This window comes from Macaca mulatta, chromosome 10 (assembly GCF_049350105.2).
Source record: "Macaca mulatta isolate MMU2019108-1 chromosome 10, T2T-MMU8v2.0, whole genome shotgun sequence".
Taxonomy (NCBI): domain Eukaryota; kingdom Metazoa; phylum Chordata; class Mammalia; order Primates; family Cercopithecidae; genus Macaca; species Macaca mulatta.
This window is the reverse complement of record NC_133415.1, coordinates 96950897-96975326: the sequence shown is the minus strand read 5'-3', so window position 1 is coordinate 96975326 and position 24430 is coordinate 96950897. Positions and strand designations below refer to the sequence as shown.

Genomic DNA, 24430 nt, shown 5'->3' with positions numbered 1-24430 from the left:
TATCCCCACACAGAGCAACTTAAAACAACACACATTTGTTGTCTAATCTGCAGGTCAGGTGTCAGGGCATGGTGACTGAGTCCTCTGGCTCAGGGTCTCTCTCAGGCTGCAGTCCAGGTATTGACCAGGGCTGTGGTCTCATCTGAAAGCTCCACCAGGGAAAGATCCATTTCTCAAACACGTGGTTATTGTTAGGATCCAGTTTCTTGCAGCCTATTAGACCGAGGGGCTCAATTCCTCTCCAATATGGCAGCTTGCTTCAGCAAAGCCAGCAAGAGACTCTGGTGGCAAGAGAGAAGTCACAGTCTAAACAAATCACGGAAGTGACATCCCATGACTTTTGCATATTCTGTTCTTTAGATGCATGTCTCTAGGTCCAGCCCACACTCAAGGGGAAGGGATTACACTAGGATGGGAATATAGGAGCCATCTGAGAAATCTGCCTGGCGTCTCTTACTTTTAAGAAGAGAAAACCAATGCACAGAGGGACTAAGTGACTTGTCTAGGTGAAAGCTAGTAAATCAGGGATTCACTCCCACACAGCGTGACTTCAGAGTCCATGCCATTAACCACCATGCCTCAAAAATGGAATCTTTACTGTGTTCACAGCCCTGATAAAAAAATAGGTGTGTACATTGTGTTATAAATGGAGGGCCCCCCCCCAAAAAAGGAAAAAATAATAGGTTCACACCTGAACAGACAAGGAAGTCTCAAAAGCTAAAATAACTATTGTGTTAGCGAAGTAACTTCAGCGCGTTGTTGCTTTAACATGATGGTTTTTGTAGTTTGTAAAATTTTAAAATCAGGCATAGATTTTTTGAAAATGAAGTTTCCCTGTGTGGTTTCGAAGCGCTCTGTCAACTCATGCAGTGAAAGCCTCTTTGCTGGCAGCTAGATCCAGGTTAAACTGCAGGGTCCAATACTCTGTTGGTTGGTGGGGGAGGAGCAAGGTGCGAGGTTCCCTCCCTGTCATTTCATTGGTTGCCAAAATGCAGTCAGACCTCCGTCCTGCAGAGTCAGCCAGGCGATGCCAGGCCCCAGAGAACTAGACTTTTTTGCAGATATGAAGGATGTGGGGAACATGCTGGTAACCCAGCCCCAGGCCCTCTCAGACAGGCAGCAGGAATATCAGGAACGTAAAACTCAAGGGCCTCCTTGATATCCCTAGGGGACGAGGCTGGGCTGAGGCAACCACAGCTGCTGGGCCCTGTGGAAAGTGGGCATGAGCTGAAGCGATGTGGCAGATGCAGGGGTCAGCAAAGGCTTTGGTGCCAGGGAGACCTGGGTTTGGGCTCGAGCCAGCTCTGGACTTACTAGCTATGAGCCATGGGCAAATGATTTGCTGAGCCTGCGTTTCTTCCGCTGTGAAGTGCATCATTTTGAGGACGACATGAGATCTCACAGGTCGTTTTGTTGTCTTTTGTTGCTGCAGTAACATTACTACAAACTCGGTGGCTTAAAACAATACAGATATATTTTTTGACAGTTCTGGAGGTCGAAAGTCTAAAGTCAGATTTCCTTCTGGAGGCTCAAAGGGGAGGATCTCTGCGCTTGCCTTTTCAACCCCGAGTGGCCCCCTGTGTTCCTGAGCTATGACACCTTCCTGTCTTCAAAACACATCACTCCCATCTCTGCTCCCATCATCACATCAGCTTCTCCTCTTCTGTTATTAAATCTCCCTCTTATAAGGACGCCTGCGGTTACATTTAGGGCCTTCCTGTCTAATCCAGGATGATCTCTCAATCTCAAGATCTTAATTTAATCACACCTGCAAAGCCCTCTTTGCCATAGAAGGTGACGTCCACAGGTTCCAGACAGTAGGACAAAATATCTTTGGGGCCATTATTCAGCTGATACCTTTGGCTGAGTGTCTGGTGCATAGTTAGCTCTCAGTAAGCAGCACCTCTTTTTTTTTTTTTTTTGAGACAGCCTGGCTCTGTCGCCCAGCCTGGCTCTGTCGCCCAGTGGCGAAATCTTGGCTCACTGCAACCTCTGCATCCCGGATTCAAGCAATTCTCCTGTCTCAGCTTCTTGAGTAGCTGGGATTACAGATGTGCACTACTGCGCCCAGCTAATTTTTATATTTTTAGTAGAGACGAGGTTTCACCATGTTGGCCGGGCTGGTCTCAAACTCTGGACCTCAAGTGATCCACCTGCCTCTGCCTCTCAAAGTGCTGGGATTACAGGCGTGAGCTGCCACGCAAGGCCAGTAAGCAGCAACTCTTATTACTTTGCCCGGTCTTCTAGGCTGAGAGCTCACACACCCACTTCCTCACCGGAGGAGGCTTCGCTCCAGCTGGAGGCTGGGCGATTTCAGTGGAGCTTCCAAGATGGAGAGGTTCTACATAGGACCTGAGGGCTATCACAGCCCCCCAACCTCAGAATCCCCAACACTACCCTTACTCCTCACCTCAACTAGAACAAATCTGCATCGAGCTTGCTGTGTGCCAGGCCCTGTTCCCAGCGCTTTCTGCCAGTCAGTTATCTCTCTAATCCCCACAAGCCTATGAGATAGGGGCTCTTCATAACCTCATTTTACAGATGGAAAAATCAAAGCACAGAGAATTTCAATAAGTCGCCCACAGTCATGCAGCTGTGTTCCTGACCAACTTGGAATATACCACCATGTTAACCAAATACAGTGATGTGCCCCTGTAATCTGAGCTACTTGGGAGGCTGAGGTGGGAGGATCACTTGAGCCCAGGAGTTCAAGGTTGCAGTGAGCTGTGATTGCACCACTGCACCCAAGCCTGGGCAACAGAGAGAGACTCTGTCTCTTCAAAAAAACATTTTAAAGAGAAAAAGATGAAAATGTTAATAGCAATTTTTTATTTTAAAAAATGCTCATTTTCTAAAATTTTCTTTTAGGAAGCCATTTTATTTTTATAGTATATACAGTATATATTATATTTATAATATAGAAATAATAAAATACAAATTATGAACATGTCACCCACCCCGTGGGCTTTCTCCTGCCCCATACTCTTGCTCTGTACTCAAGACTTTTTACTTGGTCTTATCTCTCTTAGCAGACTCTACATCCTTCAAGAGCAGGGGCCATGTCTGCCTTCATTATTATTATTTTTTTATTATTTTTTTATTTTTGTATTTTTTTTTAGACAGTCTCGCTCTGTCGCCCAGGCTAGAGTGCAGTGGCCGGATCTCAGCTCACTGCAAGCTCCGCCTCCCAGGTTTACGCCATTCTCCTGCCTCAGCCTCCCAAGTAGCTGGGACTACACTGCCTTCATTATTACTTTGATTATAACAAGAATGAGCAAATGACCTAACCTCCCTGTGCCTCAGTTTCCTCTTCTGTAAAGTGGTGGTAGTATCTACCTCATAGGGTGTGATGAGCCCTTAGGTTATTTCCCATTTTTTCTTATTAGAAACAGTGTTCATAGAACTAAGTATAAGAACTAAAACCATAAAATTCTTAGATGAAAATATGAGAGTAAATTGTTATGACCTTGGGTTAGGCAAAACCTTCTTAGCTATGACACCCAAAGCACAAGTCACAAAAGATAGCTAAATTGGACTTCATTAAAATAAAATAACTTTTGTACTTCAAAGGAAAAAAATGAAAAGAGCCCAGAGAATGGGAAAAATATTTGCAAATCATATATATGGTAAGTGACTTGCATAAGAATATCCAAAGAAATTTTACAACTCAATAATAAAAAGGAAAAAAATCCAATTAAAATCTGGCAAAGAATCTGAATAGACATTTATCCTAAGAAGACATACAAGCAGCCATGAAGCACATAGATGCTCAGCCTCATTAGCCATCAGGAAAATGCAAATCAAAACCACGAGATGGCACCTCCCAAACCTCTAGCATGGCAACAATCAAAATGAAGGATGGGCCGGGCGCGGTGGCTCACGCCTGTAATCCCAGCACTTTGGGAGGCCAAGGTGGGTGGATCACGAGGTCAGGAGATGAGACCATCCTGGCTAACATGATGAAACCCTGTCTCTGCTAAAAATACAAAAAATCAGCCGGGCATGGTGGCCGGTGCCTGTAATCCCAGGTACTCGGGAGGCTGAGGCAGGAGAATCATTTGAACCCAGGAGGCAGAGGTTGCAGTGAGCCGAGATTGTGCCACTGCACTCCAGCCTGGGCAACAGAGCGAGGCTCTGTTTCCAAAAAAAAAAAAAAAAAAAAAAGAAGAAGAAGAAGGATGATATCAAGAATTAGGGAGGATGTGGAGAAACTGGAATTCTCATGTGTTACCAATGGAACATAATATGGTACAGCCATCTCAAGACCAGTTCGGCAGATCCTCAAAAGGTTAAACATAGAGTTACCACAGGACCCAGCAATTCTGCTCCTAGGTATATACTCAAGAGGAATGAAAACATGTCCACCCAAAAACCTATACATAGATTTCCATAGCAGCATTATTCAAAATAACCAAAAAGTGGAAACAACCCTAATGTCCATCAACTATTGAACTGGTAAACAAAATACGGTTTATCCACACAATGGAATATTGGTTGGCAATAAAAAGGAATGCATACTACAATGTGGGTGAACCCTGAAATGATGTTTAGATGACACATCCATTTGTTGGCAAATGATAGAATTTTGGAAGTGAATGCTGGTAAGCATTGTTATAATAGTAACAAAAACAATAATGATAGCTAATATTTGTTACATGCTCAGTTTATGCTAAGCATGTTTGTGCTCTCTCATTTCAGACTCCCGGTAATTTTGTGAGATTAGTATTCTTGTCCCCATTTCTGAGTTGAAGGAACTGAGGTCAGAGAGGAAAGGTCAGATATCTAGATGATGGTGCTATGAATTGGACTTGGGTTTGTGCCCTTAACCCCTCTTGTGAGGGGCTTCCCAGTAGGGCACTGCCTGCCTCATTGACCACTGTCCATGTCTCTAGCACCCAGTTCTGGGTTCTAGTTAGCAGGGGCTCAGCACACATTTGCCGAATGAGAATGAATGGAGTCCTGGGTGGAGAGAGGAAGGTCCCATGGGTCAGCGTTCCCTGACTGCACCTGCATCCTTGGGGACAGAGGGGGCTTTCTCCTAGGGAGCTCTCTGGGCCAGTGGCTGGACACCCAGCTGTGGTCCTTCCTCTAGATTAGCCTGACCATGGTTGTTCTGGGGGAAATGGCCATGACCAGCCAGAGCTGGGGATGAGGGGCTATTTGGGGAGAGGGTAGGTCAGTGACGTCGGAAGCATCCCCACCTCGGGAAGATGCTGGGCAGCACTTTCCCTGTAACCACCTCAGCAGCCTCCAGAGAGGCTGGCAGTGGCCTGAGCCAGGGACCCAGATTATCTGCCCCATCATCCAAACCTACCATGGGATTCCTGGGCTGCAGGGTTTTTAAATTATTATTATTATACTAAAGTGAACAATTCAGTGGCATTTAGGACATTCAGGATTTTTCTTTCAGTCCCCTTCAAAACACTGTGCCTTTTCTTTCCCTCCTCTCCCCTCCCCTCTCCTCCCCTTCCCTCCCCTCCCCTCCCCTTCCCTCCCCTCCCCTCCCCTCCCCTTCCCTCCCCTCCCCTCCCCTTCCCTCCCCTTCCCTCCCCTCCCCTCCCCTCTCCTCCCCTTCCCTCCCCTTCCCTCCCCTCCCCTCCCCTCTCCTCCCCTTTCCTTTCTTTTCCTTTCCTTTCCGAGATAGGATCTTGCTTTGTCACCCAGGCTGGCGTGCAGTGGCGTAATCATAACTCACTGCAGCCTTGACCTCCCGGGCTCAAGCGATCCTCCCACCTCAGGCTTCCAAGTAGTGGGGACCATTAGCCACTATGCCTGGCTAATGTTTTTATTTTATTTTTTTGTAGAGACGGGGTCTCACTGTGTTGCCCAGGGTAAAACTTCACCTCTCATTTTATGTAACAAGCCCTTAGGTAGCACTTCCTGTGTTCTGAGCCACATGAGTGTAACTAATTTACTCCTTACACCATTCCTTGGAGACACATGCCCTCATTAGTCTCATTTTACACATGAGGAGACTGGGCTCGAGGTGATGAGCAGAGCCAGGGTGTGCACCCTGGCAACCTGGCCGGAGTTACCCCCTCTTTGCCACTCCACCATGTGGTTTACAGACTTTGCTCTGAGCGCCTGCTCATCCATGGACTTCCAGAAATGTTGCCTGATTGACCTGGCAGGGCTGCATTAGGCTGCGAACTCCGCAGGCGTCTGCTGGGTCCTATTCATTCCCATCCTCGGTCCCAGCAGATGATGGACCTGCCCCAGAGATGGTAGCAGGAAGGCAGCAGCTCGGTGTCATGGGGAAGAGCCTGGGCAGGTTCACTTTGTAGTGTGTGACCTTGAGAACGTGCCTCCAGCTCTGTGAGGCCATATGTGTTTACACAGGAGGCCATGGCATTAAGGCTGGTCACAGAGTGCTCAACAAATAACCAAGATTAATATTATTCATCATAATAGTAGAGGAGACATTCATTGAGTGAATACATTGAGTACAGCGGTCAGCAGACTTTTGTAAAGGACTAGATGGTAAATATTTTGGTGTTTGTAGGTCATATGGTCTCTATGGCAACTACTTAACTCTAGACAACATGAATGAGCATAGCTGTGTTTCAACAAAATTTTGTTTATAGGGACATGGATATCTGGATTTCATGTAATTTTCATGTGTCACAAAATATTACTTTTTTTTTTTTTTTTTTTTTTTGAGCCAGAGTCTCACTCTGTCACCGAGGCTGGAGTTGGAGTAGAGTGGTGCAATCTTGGCTCACTGCAACCTCTGCCTCCCAGATTCAAGTGATTCTCTGCCTCAGCCTCCTAAGTAGCTGGGACTACAGGTGCGCACCACCGTACCCAGCTGATTTTTGTATTTTTTTGTAGAGACAGCATTTCACCATGTTGGCCAGGCTGGTCTTGATCTCCTGGCCTCAAGTGATCCACCTGCCTCAGCCTCCCATAGTGCTGGGATTACATGCATGAGCCACCATGCCTGGCCCTTACTTTTGTGTTTTTTTTTCTAACTGTTCAAATATATAAAAACCATTCTTAGTTCATGGGTGGTACAAAAGCTGGCAGCAGGCTGGGTTTAGCCTACCACTGTCATCTGCTGACCCATGCCCTGGAATGTAACCTCTGCAAGGGATTTTTGTTTCCTTTCTTTCTTTTCTCCTATTTTTGTTTAAGATAGAGTTGGGGTCTTGCTGTGTTGCCCAGGCTGGTCTGAAACTTCTGGCCTCAAGTGATCCTCCTGCCTCAGCCTCCCAAAGTGTTGGGATTACAGGCGTGAGCCACTATGCCTGACAATACAAGGGATTTTTGGATGTTCAGTTTGCCTCTATGTCTTCAGTGCCCAGAAAAGTGCCTAGCACATAGTAGGCACTCCATAAAGTTGTACTAAATGAATTAACCAATACATAGAGGTGGGTCTTAAACTGACTCTTTAAGGCCAGGATCACAGCAGGAGGGAGAGAGCCTTCCAGGTGGGGGAACAGCCTAAGCAAAGGCCTTGAGTCGGGGCAAGTCTGGTGAGTGTCCCCCTTTGGCCGCATGAGGCCACCAATGCCTGGTGGAGACAATTGGGAAACAGCCAGGCAGTTAGAGGCCTGGGAGGAGAGATGGGGAAAGGAGGCCAGGGTGGGGCGGGAGCTTCTCGAAGTGGCTCTATTGGGTGATAGCCCTGCTCCTATCCCAGATACACCAGCCTTATTTTTAACCCTGCTGACGAAAGTTCATCCGAATGAAATCAAGAAGAGTTTCCCTGTTCCTCTCCCAGCCCCAGTGGCTGCTCCCTTCCCCCAAGCAGGGTCAGAGCCGTCCTCCAGACCCTCACCCAGAGGCATGGATCCAGAGATGGTGAGTGGTCAGGAAATGCTTCCTGCATTTCCCCAGCAGGGCCCTGATTCAGGGAGGGACCTTGGTGCTGAAAGGAAAACATCCAGGGCTCCCATAGGGGGTGGAGAAGGCTGGGAACAGCTTCAAGATGGAGCTAGCTTTTCTCTCTGCAGAACATGTGCTTCTCAAACTTTGGTCAGGATCTGGAGTATAAAACACAGATTCCTAGGCTCGTTCCCTTCAAATTCCGATGAGTCGGTCTGGGCAGAGCCTGCGAATTTGTATTTCTGAGCTTCCGGGTGATGAGGATATTGCGTGGGGGTCACAGACTGCATTACGAGAGGCCCTGGCCTAGAAGCAATAGCCTCCCAGCCATAGTGATTCTGCCCACCCTTCACCCTGTGAGCTGCTGGTATACCCCATCTACACTGCCTCGGGCAAGGGTCTGGAGAGCCTTGAAGGCCATACTCAGTAGCTAGGGTTTTATTGTGAGCACAGTAGGAGGACTTGCAAAGATTTGAAGCAAGGGGTGAGGCCACGGGTGCGTGCTTAAGCAGGCTCGCTGAGCTGCTGTGTGCAGGAGCAGCTGTAGGAGCGAGCTGGCAGGCAGGGGAGACACACGGGAGGGGGTGCAGGAGGAGTGGCAGAGGGTTCAAGAGTTAAAAAGGGAGCCGGAGAGAACGGCGTTGGTGACTGATGGGCTGTGGATGTGGAAGGAGGTGGGAAGGGAGGGTGCTGAAGAACGCCGGGATTCCTGGCCTGAAGGCTGGGATCAGAGACTGGGAGCATGGGACGGGGGAGAAGCGCTGATAGGATGCAGCGGGCCAGGCGGTTGGAGATGGACAGGGTGTGCTTCCTTCCAGCACAGCAGCCCTCATTGCCCTGGGCTGTGTGGCCGCCCCTGTTCTGGCTGTACACAGTTGTTCCTCCAGGATCTTCCAGGGCTGTGGGGAGAGGCTGCGTTTCCTGCCTGAGGAGTCCTCGGCACAGCTTCCAAAGGCACCAGAAAGTGGGCATCCTTCCGCTCACATGACCAACAAAAGGGGCATTTTCTCATTTTGAAGGTTTATCCAGCCCTTTCCCTCCTCCTTCCTCCTGGGGTTTCAGGTTCCCAGAGAAGTGGCTCTAAAAAGTTTAGAACTTTGTCTCACACATACTCACATGTAGGCAAAAATAAGCCTGGGGATATGCATGTAGCACACTCAGTTTTGATGTACAAATGTCATTCTCCTCCTCCTCTTTCACCACCGCCACCAATACCCCATCATCATCGTCGTCATCATCATCCTCGAGGCTAAACACTTTTACGTGTTGTCTCTCACTTAGTTTTCACAGCAAGTTCAGGAGGGGAGAATTACTATCTCCACTTTACAGATGAAGAAACTGAGGCACAGAGAGGTAAAGCTATGCATGCATCCAAGGTCCTAGAGTCCCAGTGGGGTGAGGTGAGTGAGTAAGTGAGGGATCTAAGTGCAGGGTCCAATCCAGGCTTTATTTAAAATTTTCTTCATAGGTTGTTCATCAAGGATTTATTTTTGCATTAATTTTGACTTTTAAAATATTGCATTAAAATGTGATTCCTCTTGATCCCTGAGTTTTTTTGGCAACCCCGTAAATTTTGCCCCTGAGGTGAGTGCCTTGGTCAGCTCATTCTGTCCCTGGCCTTGGCAGAGCCCAAATTGGAATCCAGGGCTTCTAATTCCAAAACTATGTGCTCTTAACTCTTCCCTAGGCTGCCTCCTTGCCCCTACATATGTGCACGCCTGCATGTGTGCCTTCAGCCATGTATTCATTCATTCAGTAAACATTACTGTGGCAATATGGCATAGTGGAGAGGCAGGGGCTTGGAAATCAGATAGCTCCAGGTTTGGAATCTTACTCTGCTGCTTGCTATTGAGTGGAAATTGAACCTGTGGTTAGGATGCAGACTCTAGATCCCAGAATGCTTTGATTTGAATCCTTACTCTGGTACTTACTAGCTGTGTAATAAGTTTGGGTGGATTCTTTTTTTCTTTTTGAGACGCAGTCTTGCTCAGTTGCCCAGGCTGGAGTGCAATGGGGCGATAATAGCTCACTGCAGCCTTGGTCCCCTAGGTTCAAGCAATCCCCGACACCTCAGCCTCCTGAGTAGCTGGGACTACAGGCGTGCGCCGCCACACCTGGCTATTTTTTTTTTTTTTTTAATTTTTAGTAGAGACAGGGTCTTGCTATGTTGCTTAGGCTGGTCTTGAACTCCTGAGCTCAAGTGATCTTCCTGCCTCAGCCTCCCAAAGTGCTGGGATTACAGGCAGGAGCCACCGCGCTGGCCTGGGTTCTTTCGAACCCTCCTGTGCCTTGGATGTCTCCTCTGTAGAGAGGGATGATGGGAATAACATCTACCCTGTAGAGTTATTGGGGGGTTAAATACGTTAATTTCTGTAAAGCCCTTGGCATGTATTAAGTGCTTTGTAAATGTTAACTGTATTTTGTTTCCTTGAGCAAGACACCTTTCTGAACCTGTTTCCCCACCTGTGAAATAGGGACAGGTAAACACTACCTCACTACTCACAGTTTTGAGGTTTGTAAGGGATAAAAGGCCTGGTGCATAGTAGAAGCTTAAGAGAATTTATCCTCCTTATTGTGCACCCAGTTCTCTGCTGGAGACTGAGATAAAGACACACACACATCAATTCCCCAAGGAATTAACTCATCTGTAGAGAGTGGACACTCTGACTTGGCTTTGAAACTCATCGAAGGCATCAAGCTCTTCCTCAGTGTCAGAGTCCTTGCACGTGCCCTTCTGTCTACCTGGTTCATTGACCCACCCACCTCTTATGGGCCTAATGTATGTGTTTCTTCAAGTCTCAACTCAAATGTCAACTTCCTCAAGGAATCCTTTCCTGACCAGGCCACCTCCACCACCCATCAACATTAAGTCTTTCTGTCCTGCATTTTCATTGTATTCTCTATTCCTCCTTCACGGCATATTTCACAGTTATAATTCGGTACTTTTTATTTAATTGCATTTTATTAAATAGTTTTTGTGTCTTTTACTAGCCAGCTCCCTCATCTGACAGTGGCCTTTCTGGTCCACAGAGTCTCTGTCCTCAGTTCCTGGCCATGCTTATTAGCTCCTGGCAGAGGCTCTGGCACATGCTCAGCTGCTGGTATAGAGCAAGCTTGTCTAACCCGTGGGCTGTATGCAGCCCAGGACGGCTTTCAGTGCTGCCCAACATGAATTCATAAACTCTCTTAAAATGGTATGGGATTTTTTTGTGTGTGTGTGTGTGATTTGGTTTTTTTTTGTTTGTTTTTTGTTTTTTTTTTTTTTTTGAGCTTATCAGCTATCGTTAGTGTATTTTCTGTGTGGTCCATGACAATTCTTCTTCTTCCCATGTGGCCCACGGAAGCCAAAAGATTGGACACCACTGCCCTAGAGTTACGTTGCCTGGGTTCAAAATCCCAGCTCCTGCACTTCAGGACTCTGTGACCTTGGGCAAATTGCTTAACCTGTTTGCGCTTCAATTTTCTTTACTGTAAAATAGGGAGAGTAATAACAGCACCAGCTTCCTAAGCCATTAGAATGAGCATATGAGATAATCTTCATAACTCCTTTAGAACCATGCCTGGCCCATTCAGAAACTGGACTGTTATTACTTTAGTGGGTTTTTCTGTGAGTTAAGCTAGGCTAACAGCTGAAACAGACATCCCCCAAATCTCAGGTACTTAACACAATGAATGTTTAAGATTTGCTCCTGTCACGTGCAACTGTGGGGCTGTGGGAAGGGGCTTTGCTCCACGCAATCATTTTATAGGCTCAGATTTCTTAACTTGGAGTCCATGGGAGGGTCTGTGGATAGATTTCAGGTGTCCATGAACTTGGATGGTGAGGGTTAGATTCGCCAGAAGTGGAGCCTGAAGTGGGGATTCTTGTGTAAGTGATTTAATGAGGGAGGCTTTCAGGAGAGAGGAGAATGACACGCAGGATGGCGTAGGGAAGGAGCTGAGTAAAGATGTGGTCTCAGCTGGAGACCTGCTTCAGCCAGTCCAGGGGGGACTCTGGAGCGTGGATTGTACTTGCTGCAGCTGAACTTCCTTCCTCTTGAGGCAAGAGGAGGCTGACCAGTACCAGTCATTGGTATGCGCTGCCTGGGTTTAGGGGTAGGCAGGGCAGCATTTTAACTTCTGGAACAAGGTGGCTTCTATGGGCTACAGTTCTCTGGGGTAGTAAGGAGCCATTAGCAGCCAACACTCACATCAGCCGGGGGTGGGCACATTTGCCCAGTGAAGGGATCTGCATAGGGCACCAGAAGTACCCTCTACAATGGGAAAAGCTACATCTATATTTTTATTAACTCCAACTGAAATGTAGCCTTCTCTTCAATTATGGAAATGGGCAATAAACCATAATAGTAGTAGTAGCAGCTGTGACTTTGTCACCAATAGAAATCTCACATATTTTCATGTCGTATTACATGTTGTAATTAGATATCCTTGAAATATCCTTTATGCTAATCTATACTTTAAAATTACAGTAGTTAACAGACCTGATATTTTGTTTAATGTGATTATAAATATACAGATTATTATTTTACAAATGTGTTGTTTTAAATATTTTGGAAACAGTATGTCAAGTAACTGCATCCTTTTGTAATCCTATGTATTTTATGCATTTGAAAACATTATTCTGAGAAGGATTTCATAGGCTTCACCACACTGCCAAAGGGATCTGTGACACAGAGGTTAAGTTCCCTATTCTGGGGTCTCAGCCTGCTCTGCATTCAACCAGCGATGCTGGGGAAAAAAGAGAAGTCACAGAGGTTTTTATGGGCCAAGCCTGGAAATAGCATACATGATGTCTTCCCATAATGCACTGGCCAGAACTCAGTCACTTGACCACACCTAACCGCAAGGGAGACTGGGAAAGGTAGTGTATCTGTGCGCTCAGAAAGAAGAAATGATCTGGAGAGTGCATAGCAGTCTGGGCCATGAGGCTCAATAAATATTCATTGACTGCCTGAGTGAAAGAACGCTCTGTTTAGCATGTCTCTTTGTGGGTTGGGGAGAAGGGGCAGAAGCCTGGTTCTCTGGAAGGATCCTGAGTCTTCTGCCACATTGTCTCCATAGGACAAGCCACGCCAAGGCCAAAGCTGAGGCAGCGGAACAGGCCGCCCTGGCTGCCAACCAGGAGTCCAACATTGCTCGCACTTTGGCCAGGGAGCTGGCTCCGGACTTCTACCAGCCAGGTAGGGCCAGCCAGGGAATGATGGGCCGGGTAGGGCTATCCCTAGGGTGGGTGCTTTTCTCTGCTTACTGGAATCTGAGATGTCCAAGTGGTTTCCTGGATGCCTGTGACTCTCGGAAACTGGGGCATGGTGCAAATGTGGGATGGGATGATGCAAATGTGGGATGGGATGATGCAGGGCTAGGTGGGGAGACACATCTCTGCCTGCATGCTGAGCTCGTGGGGAGGGCAGCAGAGGCACTCCAATTGGTCTTTTCTCTCTGATCTGAGCAGGGAAGACAGCTGGAGCTGGTGAAGCTTAGAGGGGAGAAGTCACTGGTGGATGAGAGGGAAAAATGGCTTCTTGCACTTGCCCAACAGTTTCAGTCAAGCATTGAGCACTGTCCATGTGTCAGGCACCGTGCCGGGCTCGGGTTACATAAGTGGGGTCCAAAATCTAGGGGAGCAGAGAGTCACAAAAACAACAGAGCTAGGGGTACAATAAACAGACTCTGCATTCGTTCAAACCCTGATTCTGCTGCTTCCCAGCTGTGAGACTTTGAGTGAGGTGTTTAACCTCTGTAAACCTCAGTAAACCTCAGTTTCCTGATCTGTAAAATGGGAGTAAGAACTGTACCTGCTTTTTCGTGGATGGATTACATGCATGTAAGGTACATTCCCAGTCCTCAGTAAGCTCTCAGTGACTGTGGCTGTTGTCTCATGATTACGGTTCCATTGCGCACAGCAGGATGAGCACTGTGTGGTTAGAATGGGAGCGGATGGAGCTCACAGGAAGCAGTTAGGCAAGAGGAAGTGTTAGAGAAGGCTGCCCTCAGGAGAGACCATTTGAGCTGAATCTTGCAGGCTGAACAAGAGTCTATCAAGTCAGTGGGTCTCAAATTTGACACAGATTTCTGGGCCCACCCCCAGAGTTTCTGATTCAGTAGGTCTCAGGTGGAGCCCATGAATGAACGTGCATTTCTAAGGATCAGGCAACGCGGCTACTGCTAGTCTGAGGCCGCACTTTGAGAGCTGCTGCACCAGATAGTGCTGGGTGAGATGAGTGGAGGAGGCGCAAAGGCGCAGAAACTCGGACAGAGCAGCATTCCAGGAAGCCAGATCACAAAGTAGGCCGTGGGTCCCGAGAATCGAGGCTGCAGAGTAAGGAGGACCTCCTGGCCTTGGTAGAGATCTGGCACGTGGATAGAGTGGTGGGAGCCCCTGAGGGACAGAGGTGGGCATTCTCTGCAATGAAGGTTTTGGGTTGTTTTGTTTGTTTGTTTGAGATGGAGTCTCATTCTGTCACTAGGCTGGAGTGCAGTGGTGCCATCTCGGCTCACTCACTGTAACTGCCGACTCCCTAGTTCAAGCAATTCTCCTGCCTCAGCCTCCTGAGTAGCTGGGACTACAGGCACACACCACCACACCCAGCTAATTTTTGTATTTTTAGAGAAACAGGGTTTCACCATGTTGGCCAGGATGGTCTCCATCTCCTGACCTTGTGATCCGCCCTCCTCAGCCTCCCAAAGTGCTGGGATTACAGGCGTGAGCCACCATGCCCAGCCATGTTTTAATGTTAATGAAACATTTTTAAATTTAAGTTAATGACATGATCAGATGTGCGTTTTCTAAACGTGATCCTGGCTGCAGAAAGGAGGCCAAAGGAGGCCAGATGGAAAACCTAGGAGCAAAAACCTGTGCTTGGGAGGATCCCTCACTTCTGATCACAGCGCTCCCCCTGCTGGTCTATGCCGGTGCCGGGCCCTGAGCTCCGCCTTTGACATACATTTTCTCAATCCTTACATTAGTATTTATAAAATAGGTATGATCAGGCCCATGTTTCAGATAAGGGAATGGAAAGAGACTCGTGCCATAGTAAAGGGCATCGCCTCTGGAGCCAGACTGCTGGGTACTAGTCCTGGCTCTGCCCTTTGACAGCTGTGTGACTTTGGGCAAGTGATGTAACCTCTCAGAGCCTCCCTTTGAGGTTCACAGTAGCATCAACTTCATAGGGTTACTACAAGGATTCGATGAGTTAATATTTGGAAAGTGCTTAGAACAGTGCCTGGCACTTGCTCAGTGCTATGTGAGTGCCTACTGAGCCCATGAATGAGGCTCGAGAGGTGAAGTGGCTGGCCCAGGATCGGCCAACAGTGGTGCCGGGTTTGAACCTAGCCTCCCTGTGTGCCCCTGGCAGGTCCAGAATATCAGAAGCGCCGGCTGCTGCAGGAGATCCTGGAGAACTCGGAGAGCCTGCTGGAGCCCCCCGACCGGGGCGCCGGCACAGCGGGCCTCCCAGAGCCGCCCCGCGAGAGTCCTCAGCTGCACGAGCGTGAGACCCCTCGGCCGGAGGGTGGGCCCCCGTCACCTGCCGGGACGCCCCCGCAGCCCAAGCGGCCCCGGCCCGGGGCATCCAAGGACGGCCTGCTGAGTCCGGGCGCCTGGAACGGCGAGCCCAGCGGCGAGGGCAGCCGGCCAGTCACTCCTTCCGAGGCCGCGGGCCGCCGCAGCCCCGCGCGTCCAGCCACGGAGCGCATGGCCATCGAGGCTCTGCAGGCGCCGCCTGCGCAGTCGCGGGAGCCGGAGGTGGCGCTTTACCAGGGCTACCACAGCTATGCTGTGCGCACCATGCCCCCCGAGCCTCCGCCCTTCGAGGACCAGCCCGAGCCCGAGGTCTCCGGGTCCGAGTCCGCGCCCTCGTCGCCGGCCACCGCCCCGCTGCAGGCCCCCACGCTCCGAGGCCCCGAGCCTGCACGCGAGACCCCCGCCAAGCTGGAGCCCAAGCCCATCAACCCCAAAGCCGAGCCCAGGGCCAAGGCCCGTAAGACTGAGGCCCGAGGCCTGACCAAGGCCGGGGCCAAGAAGAAGGCACGGAAGGAGGCAGCGCTGGCGGCAGAGGCGGAGGTGGAGGTGGAAGAGGTGAGGCTGTCAGAGAAGGTGCGCCTAAGGTCGGGTTCCCTAGAGGTAGCAGGGCTTGAGGCAGGACTCATGGGGGGGGGGGATTTGGGGATCGCTGGGGTGCGAGAGACCGAAGCAGGATAGAGCAGGGGAAAATGCAGCAGGGCTGGGGATTAGGGGAGTATAGCCTTGGCCTGGTCCACAGAGGACTTTGGAGTATAAATGGCCCCATGGAGTCCTCCTGCCTTTGCACCTGGTATCCCATTGGCAGAGGCAGTTCTCATGAGCAGGGGGCAGCTGGGAGCCTGAGCAGCTGGAGGGTGGGTCCATTTGCCCAGTCGGGGGTTTGGGCTGGGCACCAGCAGCATCTGCTATAAGGTGTCGCAGTGAGGGCTTCCTGGAGGTGGAAGAAGGGCCCAACAGGACTTGGGTTATAGACCTCCTGACTTATGGGAGGCAGGGAGCTAGGAACCGCAGCAACAAAGACTGAAGCTGGGCTCTGAGGGACAGAAGAATGCGTCCCAAGGGGAATTAGCAGTGAAGAAGGCAGGATGCCTGGGTTCCAGGCCTGATCCACACACTATATGACTTGGAGCATGATCTTGTCCTTCCTTGGGCCCTGAGGGATTTGGTTGTGTCTAAGAGGCCTTTCAGCTGTGATGGTCCGCCATCCAGGTGACAGGATACAACAGTGAACAAAGACGGCAATGTTGTTAGGAAGGTCCATCCAGAAGTTCTTGCTCTGTCCAGCCTTGCTGTGACCTGGGTTGGTGGGGGGTGTCTCAGAGGCCATGGGGACTCAGGCAGCCTCTCTCTACCGCTCCCAGGTCCCCAACACCATCCTCATCTGCATGGTGATCCTGCTGAACATCGGCCTGGCCATCCTCTTCGTTCACCTCCTGACCTGACCCTCGCCTACCAGGTGCAGCCAACTGGCTGGAGGAGGGGTTGGGGGTAGGAGCCCCTGGGGAGTTCGGAGCCAGGGTGGTGGGAGGAGGGACCTACCCAGTACTTGGATGACAGTCCTGTGACTAATTGAGGTCCACCCACCTGCAGAAGCCAGGACCTAGAGTGTGATTTGATACCAACACACACACACACACACACACAGAGAGACACACACACACTCTTACTTTCATTAGTTCAATGTTCGCAGAGCACCTGCTCTCTGTCAGGTGACACTGAGGGCTTCATTCACTCATTCATTTGGCCAACATGTACTGCTCTGGCGGGAGCTGGGTATACCGCAAGGACTCACTGCTGCTTTAAGAACGTGGTGAACACAATGAAAGTAACCCTGAACTTAGAGCCCATGACAGAAAAGTCTTGCAGTTCAAACATTAAGCACAACAGGTGTAGACTGAGCTCACCCGGGATGGTGGGACACTCATCTCTGTGCTCCCTTTCTCTCTTCCCCACTTCAGTCTTTAATCCCTTGGTCCCCCAGCCTCCTCCCGTTCCTCTGCCCGTTGGTTCCCTCTCAGTTTTCTCCCCATGATGAAGCTGGGGGCTTGGGTAAATTCCCATGAAGTGGAGTGGGCTGGGCTGGGCTGAAGGAGAGTGGCCCTCACTGCTCTCAAGATGAAGCATCTACAAGACAAAATCTTCCCCCTGCTGGAACCAGCCTTCACAGCCTCAGTCCCATGCTTGGCGATAATAACAGGGCTTCTGCCTTTTCCCCAGGGCCCCCTGTTTGATCCTAGCTTAGTTTGGGCTAGAGGTTCTTAATCAGCTCCAGGAGAGTCTATGCTGTCACCACGTAAACAGTCAATGACAATACCAGCCTGGTAGGTGCTGCCGTGGGGGTGAACGCTTGAGCTCTGCAGGTTCCATGTTTCACAGGGGCGCTGGGAATGTTTCCTGCAGGCAGTGATTCCTTTAATGACCTGAAGGGTGAAAAGGAGTGAACCGGATGACAGTGTGGGAGGAAGAGGGAAGAGATGAGTGCACCAGCAAAGGGAATAGCATGTGCAAATAAACAGAGGCAGGCAGCCAGAGCCAGGAGAGGCCTCGGGGACCTGTTTGTGACCTGCTGAGTATCAGAACCAAGGGACAAGGCTGTCTGGGGGGATGCAGAGGTGGGATCTTGCCCCAGAGAAGATGAACCCTGAGGCTTGAGCCCTGCACCTGGCTTGGCGTCCCAGCCACTGCCCTCCCTCCCTCACCTGACCCTTTTGCTGTCTGTTTGCAGAGCCAGAAGTTCCTGCTGAGGACATGAGGACCGTCTTTTTGCAGTGCCGGGCAGGGTGGCCAAAGAGGACTGGACTCTGGACCTGGAGCCCCGCGGTCCAGTTCACATTCACCCAACAAGAGTTTCAAGAGGCCTCCCATGGTGCCTGTGCTGGGTGGCGGTGGTGGTTCCAAGAGGAATGGAATGTCCTGGGCTCCTTCAGGAGCTCTCTGCCCAGGGGCAAGGAGAGCCCAGAGAGAAGCACCCTGATCTCTTGAGCTTCCTGATCTCCTCCTGTCCCCTGCCCTCCTCCACTCCCTTGCCTTTCCCTAGGTTGTCCCCTCCCTGGGCTTTTGTGTGTTTTGGGAGATGTCGCCTAACCAGGACGTTAATATTCAATCCCATCCCCATTCCTCCCACCCTGCCCCGCTTTGATTTAATCCTTTGGCTGTGGGCTGAGGCCTCCCAGGGAAGCTGGGTGGGGTGGGTGCTGAGACCCCCTCAGACCAGTGCAGAGGCCTGTCCTTGTGCAGTCTGCACCCCGCACTGTCTCCCTTGCCTGTAGATGTTCTGGGTGACAGTAGAGGAAATGGACAAGGTCAGTTTGAATATCCCAGAACACAGTGCTGTGTCTCCTCCCACCAGTCCAGTCAGCTTCCCTTCTGGACCAATAGACGAGGGGAGACCCCATAGAGCCTCTGGCTGGGAAGCCGCTGGCCAGGTGGCCAAGGGGCCGGGGTGGGAAGAGGGGTTAAGGTGCAGTGATGATGGCCTGCTTTGGAGTGTGTCTGAGACTGGGATTGCATTTGGGGTTTCCCGTGTGCTGGGGATGCTAGAGGGTTACCTGCAGGAGGCCTGGGACTGGTGAGAGAAATCTTCTGTGATGCCCTGTGGAATGGCTTGTCTCCTCCCCCATCAAGGCCCACCGAAAGCTCAGGGGAGCACAGAAGCCCATGGAAGCCCAGGGAGATGTCCCTGGGGCAGACACTGAGGCAGGTGTTGAAGACACGCTGCTTGTCAAGAAGCATTTCCCGGCAGGAGAGGAGCAAGTCTGGGGCTCCAACTGGGTACAGTCTGGGTGCAGTTATAAGCCCCTTTGGCTTACTTGGCAGAAGACGGCTACTTGGATGTACCTCACTTAAAGATGTTTTGTACCACACTAGGTCTCTGGGCCCTTGCGTTTCCTGGGGGTGGGGGGAGGGCCAAAGGCCATGGTTTCCTGCCTCCAGGAGGATGGAGGGAAAGAACTTCCAGGCCCCTCCAAGCCTGGGAAGGACGTGGCCTCCAAGCTGAGCCAGAGGGAACTGCTGCTGTCCTCCCTTCATTTCTGTGGACCTTGGGGGCTTTGGCTTTGTGGCAGGGCCTCCCCAGGCAGCTCTGGGACCTAGGAGTTTGCTTCTGATGGGGTCGGCTTCCCCATTTCCCCTCAGTGCTTGGGAACCTTCTCCCTTAGCTTCACACTTGCTGTTTCAAGCCCTGCTGGGACCTTGTGACTTGGCTGGAATCTGGGACTGCATTTTCATGGAGGAGAACCTGCAGATTCTTCCATCCTCAGCTGGCCATGGCCCACAGCTCTGTATCTGCATCTGAGCTTCTCAAGACTCCTGGAGCATGAGGGGAATGGGGCAGGGGCACTGCTCAGTGCTGACGGGCTCCAGGCTCAGTCTCAGAGATTCTTGTCCTGTTTTTTGTTGGCTGGTGCTGGAGACAAGCCTGTGCCTGCCAAAGCTCCCAGGCCTAGTTTGGGGGCTGGTGTTTGGGGTTGGGGTTCAGGATACTGCAGTCTGTGCAATAATAAATCTGCATCTGCTCATGGGCTCTGGCTGGGCTGCAATGTGCTTGTGGGTCCAGGATGAGGGGCTGGCTCAAGGAGGGTGGGTGGAAAGAGGCTGGGAGATGTGGGTCCTGCCCGTCTGTGTCCTTGCTCTCACGATACTTGAGGGGCAGCTGAAGGGCTTCAGTTTGAATGGGGGCTCAAAGGCCACAGAGTTTCTACAGTGGAGTTTCTAAAGCAAACTTCCAGAAACTTCTATGAGTAGCTGACAGTAGAATCAAGAGCCCGCCCTTTGAGGTGGAGTCCCCCCAGTCTCCAGTGCTAGCCTGGCCACTTTCTTCACTTCTCTGAGCCTCTGTTTTCTTATCTATAAAATGGGGATAATAACAGTGCCTACCTCCTGGTAGTGGGGATTACATTAGATGTTGAGGCTGTAGAAAGCAGTGGAGAAATGAAGACGAATGTTGTTATCACACTGCGGTGCTGTTAGCTCCGCTACAAGCCCTCTTGCATTTTGATAGAGGATCCCAGGGACCCCAAAGGGGTGGAGGTGATTCAGATACTAGTTGTTTAGTCAGAATATCTCAATCAGTGGGGGACCCTGATGTGATCTCCACACTTCACAGAGGCTTAGAGCAGAGGGACTTGCCCAAGGTCACGCACACAGCAAGTTGGTGGCAGGAAAGCAGTTCTCTTGACTTTTTAGGAATAAGCACTGCCCATGAAGTTACTCTCAAAGTTGGTGGTTCCCAGCGAGGGGGTTGGAGAAGAGGGTCCCTCAACCAACAGTAGGCTTGAGTTCAGGCACACCCTGTCCTCAGGAGCCTGGCTACCCCACCCAACCCAGCCCTGTCACTGATGAGCCGTGTGTTCCCTCACTCCCTCTTTCTATGCCTCAGTTTCCTCCTGCTGAGGAGACTGCAATCCCTGCCCTACGGCCTTCTTCATAGGCAATGCAGTTGTGAGGCTCAAATGAGATAGATTATAGTGATAAAGAGGTTTTAGGCTGGGCATGGTGGCTCACACCTGTAATCCCAGCATGTTAGAGGAGGCTGAGGCAGGTGGATCACTTGAGGTCAGGAGTTTGAGACCAGCCTGGCCGACATGGCAAAACCCCATCTCTACTAAAAAAGAAAATACAAAAATTAGCCAAGTGTGGTGGCACGTGCCTGTAAACCCAGCTAGTTGGGAGACTGAGGCAGGAGAAGCACTTGAACCCGGGAGGTGGAGGTTGCAGTGAGCCGAGATCAAGCCACTGCACTCCAGCCTGGGTGACAGAGCAAGACTCCATCTGGAAAAAGAAAATTTTTGAAAACTCTGGAATGATGCTGGGATTCCAGGAAGGATGGACTTGGAGGAACCACAGGAGGGGAGGTGGGAGTGGGAATGAGGAGGGAATTGTTTTAATCTGTAGCCTTTGATAAAAACCCACAGAGGGAGAGCAGGTGGGTAGCCAGCCCAGTTGGCCGGTCTGCAGACACTGTGTGTGTGTGTGTGTTTGTGTGTGTTGGATGAGTTGGGGGCGGGGGTGCCTGTATTAAACTCACTTTGGATGGTTTGCAAAGGAGGCAGCTTTGGAGACTCAGAGCCAGGTAGGGTTGGTCGAAGATAGCACCCCCTGTTGGCTCAGGGGTAGGACACAGCCAGGCTGATGCCTCCTCTTCCAGTCTTGACCACAGGCAGCTCTAGGAAGTCTGATGGGTCTCCTGCCATGCCCGGAATGGTGTTTTGTACCATGCATGAACTTAAGAGCATTGCTGGTCCACTGCCTTGAGGTCTCTGCAGGACTCTTCCAGGGCAGTGTAAGGGAGGGGACCTAGGAACCATGGGGGTCAGATTTGGGATTCGGGCAAGAAGGGAAGTTTCATAATCTGATGGACCCACAGAAGACCCAGCTGTTCTGGAAGAGATGCAGGCCCAGATGATGACCTTTGAAGGTGCCACGCCTGAAAAAGTTATATGAAGATGCTCTCCGCCAAATAAGAACTAAAAATACAAATAATACCTAAACTGTAAAACATGAAACTTGCATGTATGCTGAAATTAAAATAGCTCTTAGGTTTTTGCTTTGTGCAAAACTCTGACTATGCCTATGGAGGCCAAAGTTCCCACTCCCTCTCGCTCTGTCGGCCTGTCTTGCTGGTACACTCAATGGAGTCAGGTGGCCATAGGTCAGGCCCTGTGCTAAGCCCTTCACCTCCTGTATGTGGTGGCAGAACAGCTGTATGGTTCAGCACATGGTTGCTGGTTCACATCTTGGCTCTGTCCCTTAACATCTAGAACTTTCTTTCTTTTCTGGGGGTGATGAATACTATGTTACCTGCCTCTTCAGATTGAAAATATGAACACGGAACTTAGAACAATTCCCAGCATGGTGTGAGCAGATGGTAAATGCACTGTTATTTTCCATTCTTCACAATATCTCCATGATGTATGTATTCATCCACCCATTTTGCAGATGAGGAAAATTGAGCCTTGGGGAGATGGAATGATTGGTTCAAGGTATCACAGTGAGGGAAGGACAGAGCTGGGACTGAAACCCAGAGCCTGTGCTCTCTTACAGAACCACACTGCTCCCACCATGAAAGAGTGAACTTCCCATCACTGCAGATGAGCCAGCTGAGGGGAGATGCTAGTCAACAGGGATGCGGCAGGAACATTTGTCTATTGGATATGAGTGAACGCAATGATTCAGAATTCCTGAAGGAGCTCAGGGAAGGAAGGAAGGGGTCTCTGAAGAAGCCTGAGGAAATAACTCCTTAGGTTGTCAGAGATGGAGGCACTCTAAGATATCAGCTCATCTGGCCCCCTGTTTTTCCTATGGGGAAACAGGTCTGGAGAGAATGTCGTGATTTGTAAGGATCACACAGCAAGTCACTGACAGCCTGGACTGAGCGGGGAGTCATATTTTGTCCACAGACCAACTGCAGGTAATACCCTCATGTAGGGCAACAGATGCCAGGGCACCCCATGTGTCAGAACATTCAGTCCAGGCTGTCTTGACCAGGTGCCTACATCACAGTTACTACTATTACTACTACTGCTGCTGCTGCTATTACTAGTACTACTACTACTACTACTACTACTAGTAGTAGTACTTCTTCTTCTTCTTCTTCTTCTTCTTCTTCTTCTTCTTCTTCTTCTTCTTCTTCTTCTTCTTCTTCTTCTTTTCTTCTTCTTCTTCCTCTTCTTCTTCTTCTTCCTTCCTCTTCCTTCCTCTTCCTCTTCTTCTTCTTTTTTTTGAGATGGAGTCTCATTCTGTCACCCAGGCTGGAGTGCAGTGGTGTACAATCACTTCTTAGTGATCTTTTAAAGCTATTTACATCTTGAGGCTGTAGAGTCACAGCTACTCTCCCTTCAGACACCAGATACAAGTTTGGGGGTCTCCAGGGCCACCATCACTTCATACTGACTGGCTACAAACAAGGGGGTTCCTGTGACTACCCTCGAACTCAATAATTCACTAGAAAGACTCACAGAACTCACTGAAAGCTATTCTACTCAAGTCACATTTATTACAAACAAAGAATGTGAATCAGAACCAGCCAAGGGAAAGGGACATAGGGTGGAATCTGGGAGGGTTACAAATGCTAAACACCTGTGTCCTCAGTATCTGTTACCTAGCCAGCATTGGTAAGTAACAGTTTGTCAAAGTATGGCCAACCAGGTAAGCTAACCAGTGCTTTAGTGTCCAGAGTTTTTATTGGGACTTCATTATGTAAAGGTGATCGGTTGAATCATTGCCCACATGGTTAAACTTAACCTCCATACCCCTCCCCACACCCAAATGTCATGCTGACATCACATAGCCCAAAGCCCCAATCCTTTAACTCTGTGGTTGATTTTTCTGGCATGGCCAGCACTCACCACAAGCCATCTTGTTAGCATAAACTATGAGTTGTGGTCCCAGGAGCCCACCGTGAATAACAAAGACACTCCTGTTAATCAGGATATCATAAGGGTTTAGAAATTACTTCCTAGGAGCCAGGACAAAAATCAGACCTCTCCTTAGAGGCCCAGTTCCTAACTGCACAACCCTGTATCTCTTCCTATCCACAGCTTCTCCACCACACTGAGTTCCCTGAGAGAGGGGCTATCTGTGATTCCTCTCTATATCCATGCATTAGTTAGTGTAAGCTTGGCTGAGGTGATAGACTCCACAGTTCATAATTGCTATACACCATGTAAGTTTGTCATGGAACAGCCTAGAATAGCTGTCCCTCATCCCAGTGATTCAGGGACCCAGGTTTTTTCCATCTGTGGTTCTACATATCCTAGGGCTTTGTTGGTCTCTGCATCTGGCCAAAGGAAAAAGAAAGAGAGTATGGAGGATGGAATTTGCTTCCTAAAAACCTTCACCAGGAAAATAGCACACATCACTTCTGCTCATATTCCACTAGCCAGAGCTCAGTTATTTGGCTTGATTCAACTAGCCTCAAGGGAGGCTGGGAAATATGGACTACATGTGTCCTCAGGGAGAAGAGAAAGATGTGGGTTTTGGTAAACAGACAAGACAGTACAGCCTCTAGTACCATCCCCATTGTCCCACTTAGGTCTTGGGGCAGAGTAGACATTCGGTGAGTGCTTATTGAGGAAATGGATA

At 49.9% G+C, this 24430-nt stretch overlaps 1 protein-coding gene across 1 annotated transcript in view; it reads left to right on the top strand.

Moving 5' to 3' along the window:
- The window catches only part of JPH2 (junctophilin 2), a 78014-nt gene extending 58145 nt beyond the window's left edge, over window positions 1-19869 (top strand). Inside the window, exons 3-6 of the mRNA XM_001083346.4 lie at window positions 12889-13007; window positions 15183-15904; window positions 16711-16805; window positions 18075-19869. Coding sequence (XP_001083346.2) covers window positions 12889-13007; window positions 15183-15904; window positions 16711-16791 — 922 coding nt within the window. The 3' untranslated portion in view covers window positions 16792-16805; window positions 18075-19869. The remainder of the gene's footprint in view (window positions 1-12888; window positions 13008-15182; window positions 15905-16710; window positions 16806-18074) is intronic.
- Window positions 19870-24430: the final 4561 nt, after the last annotated feature.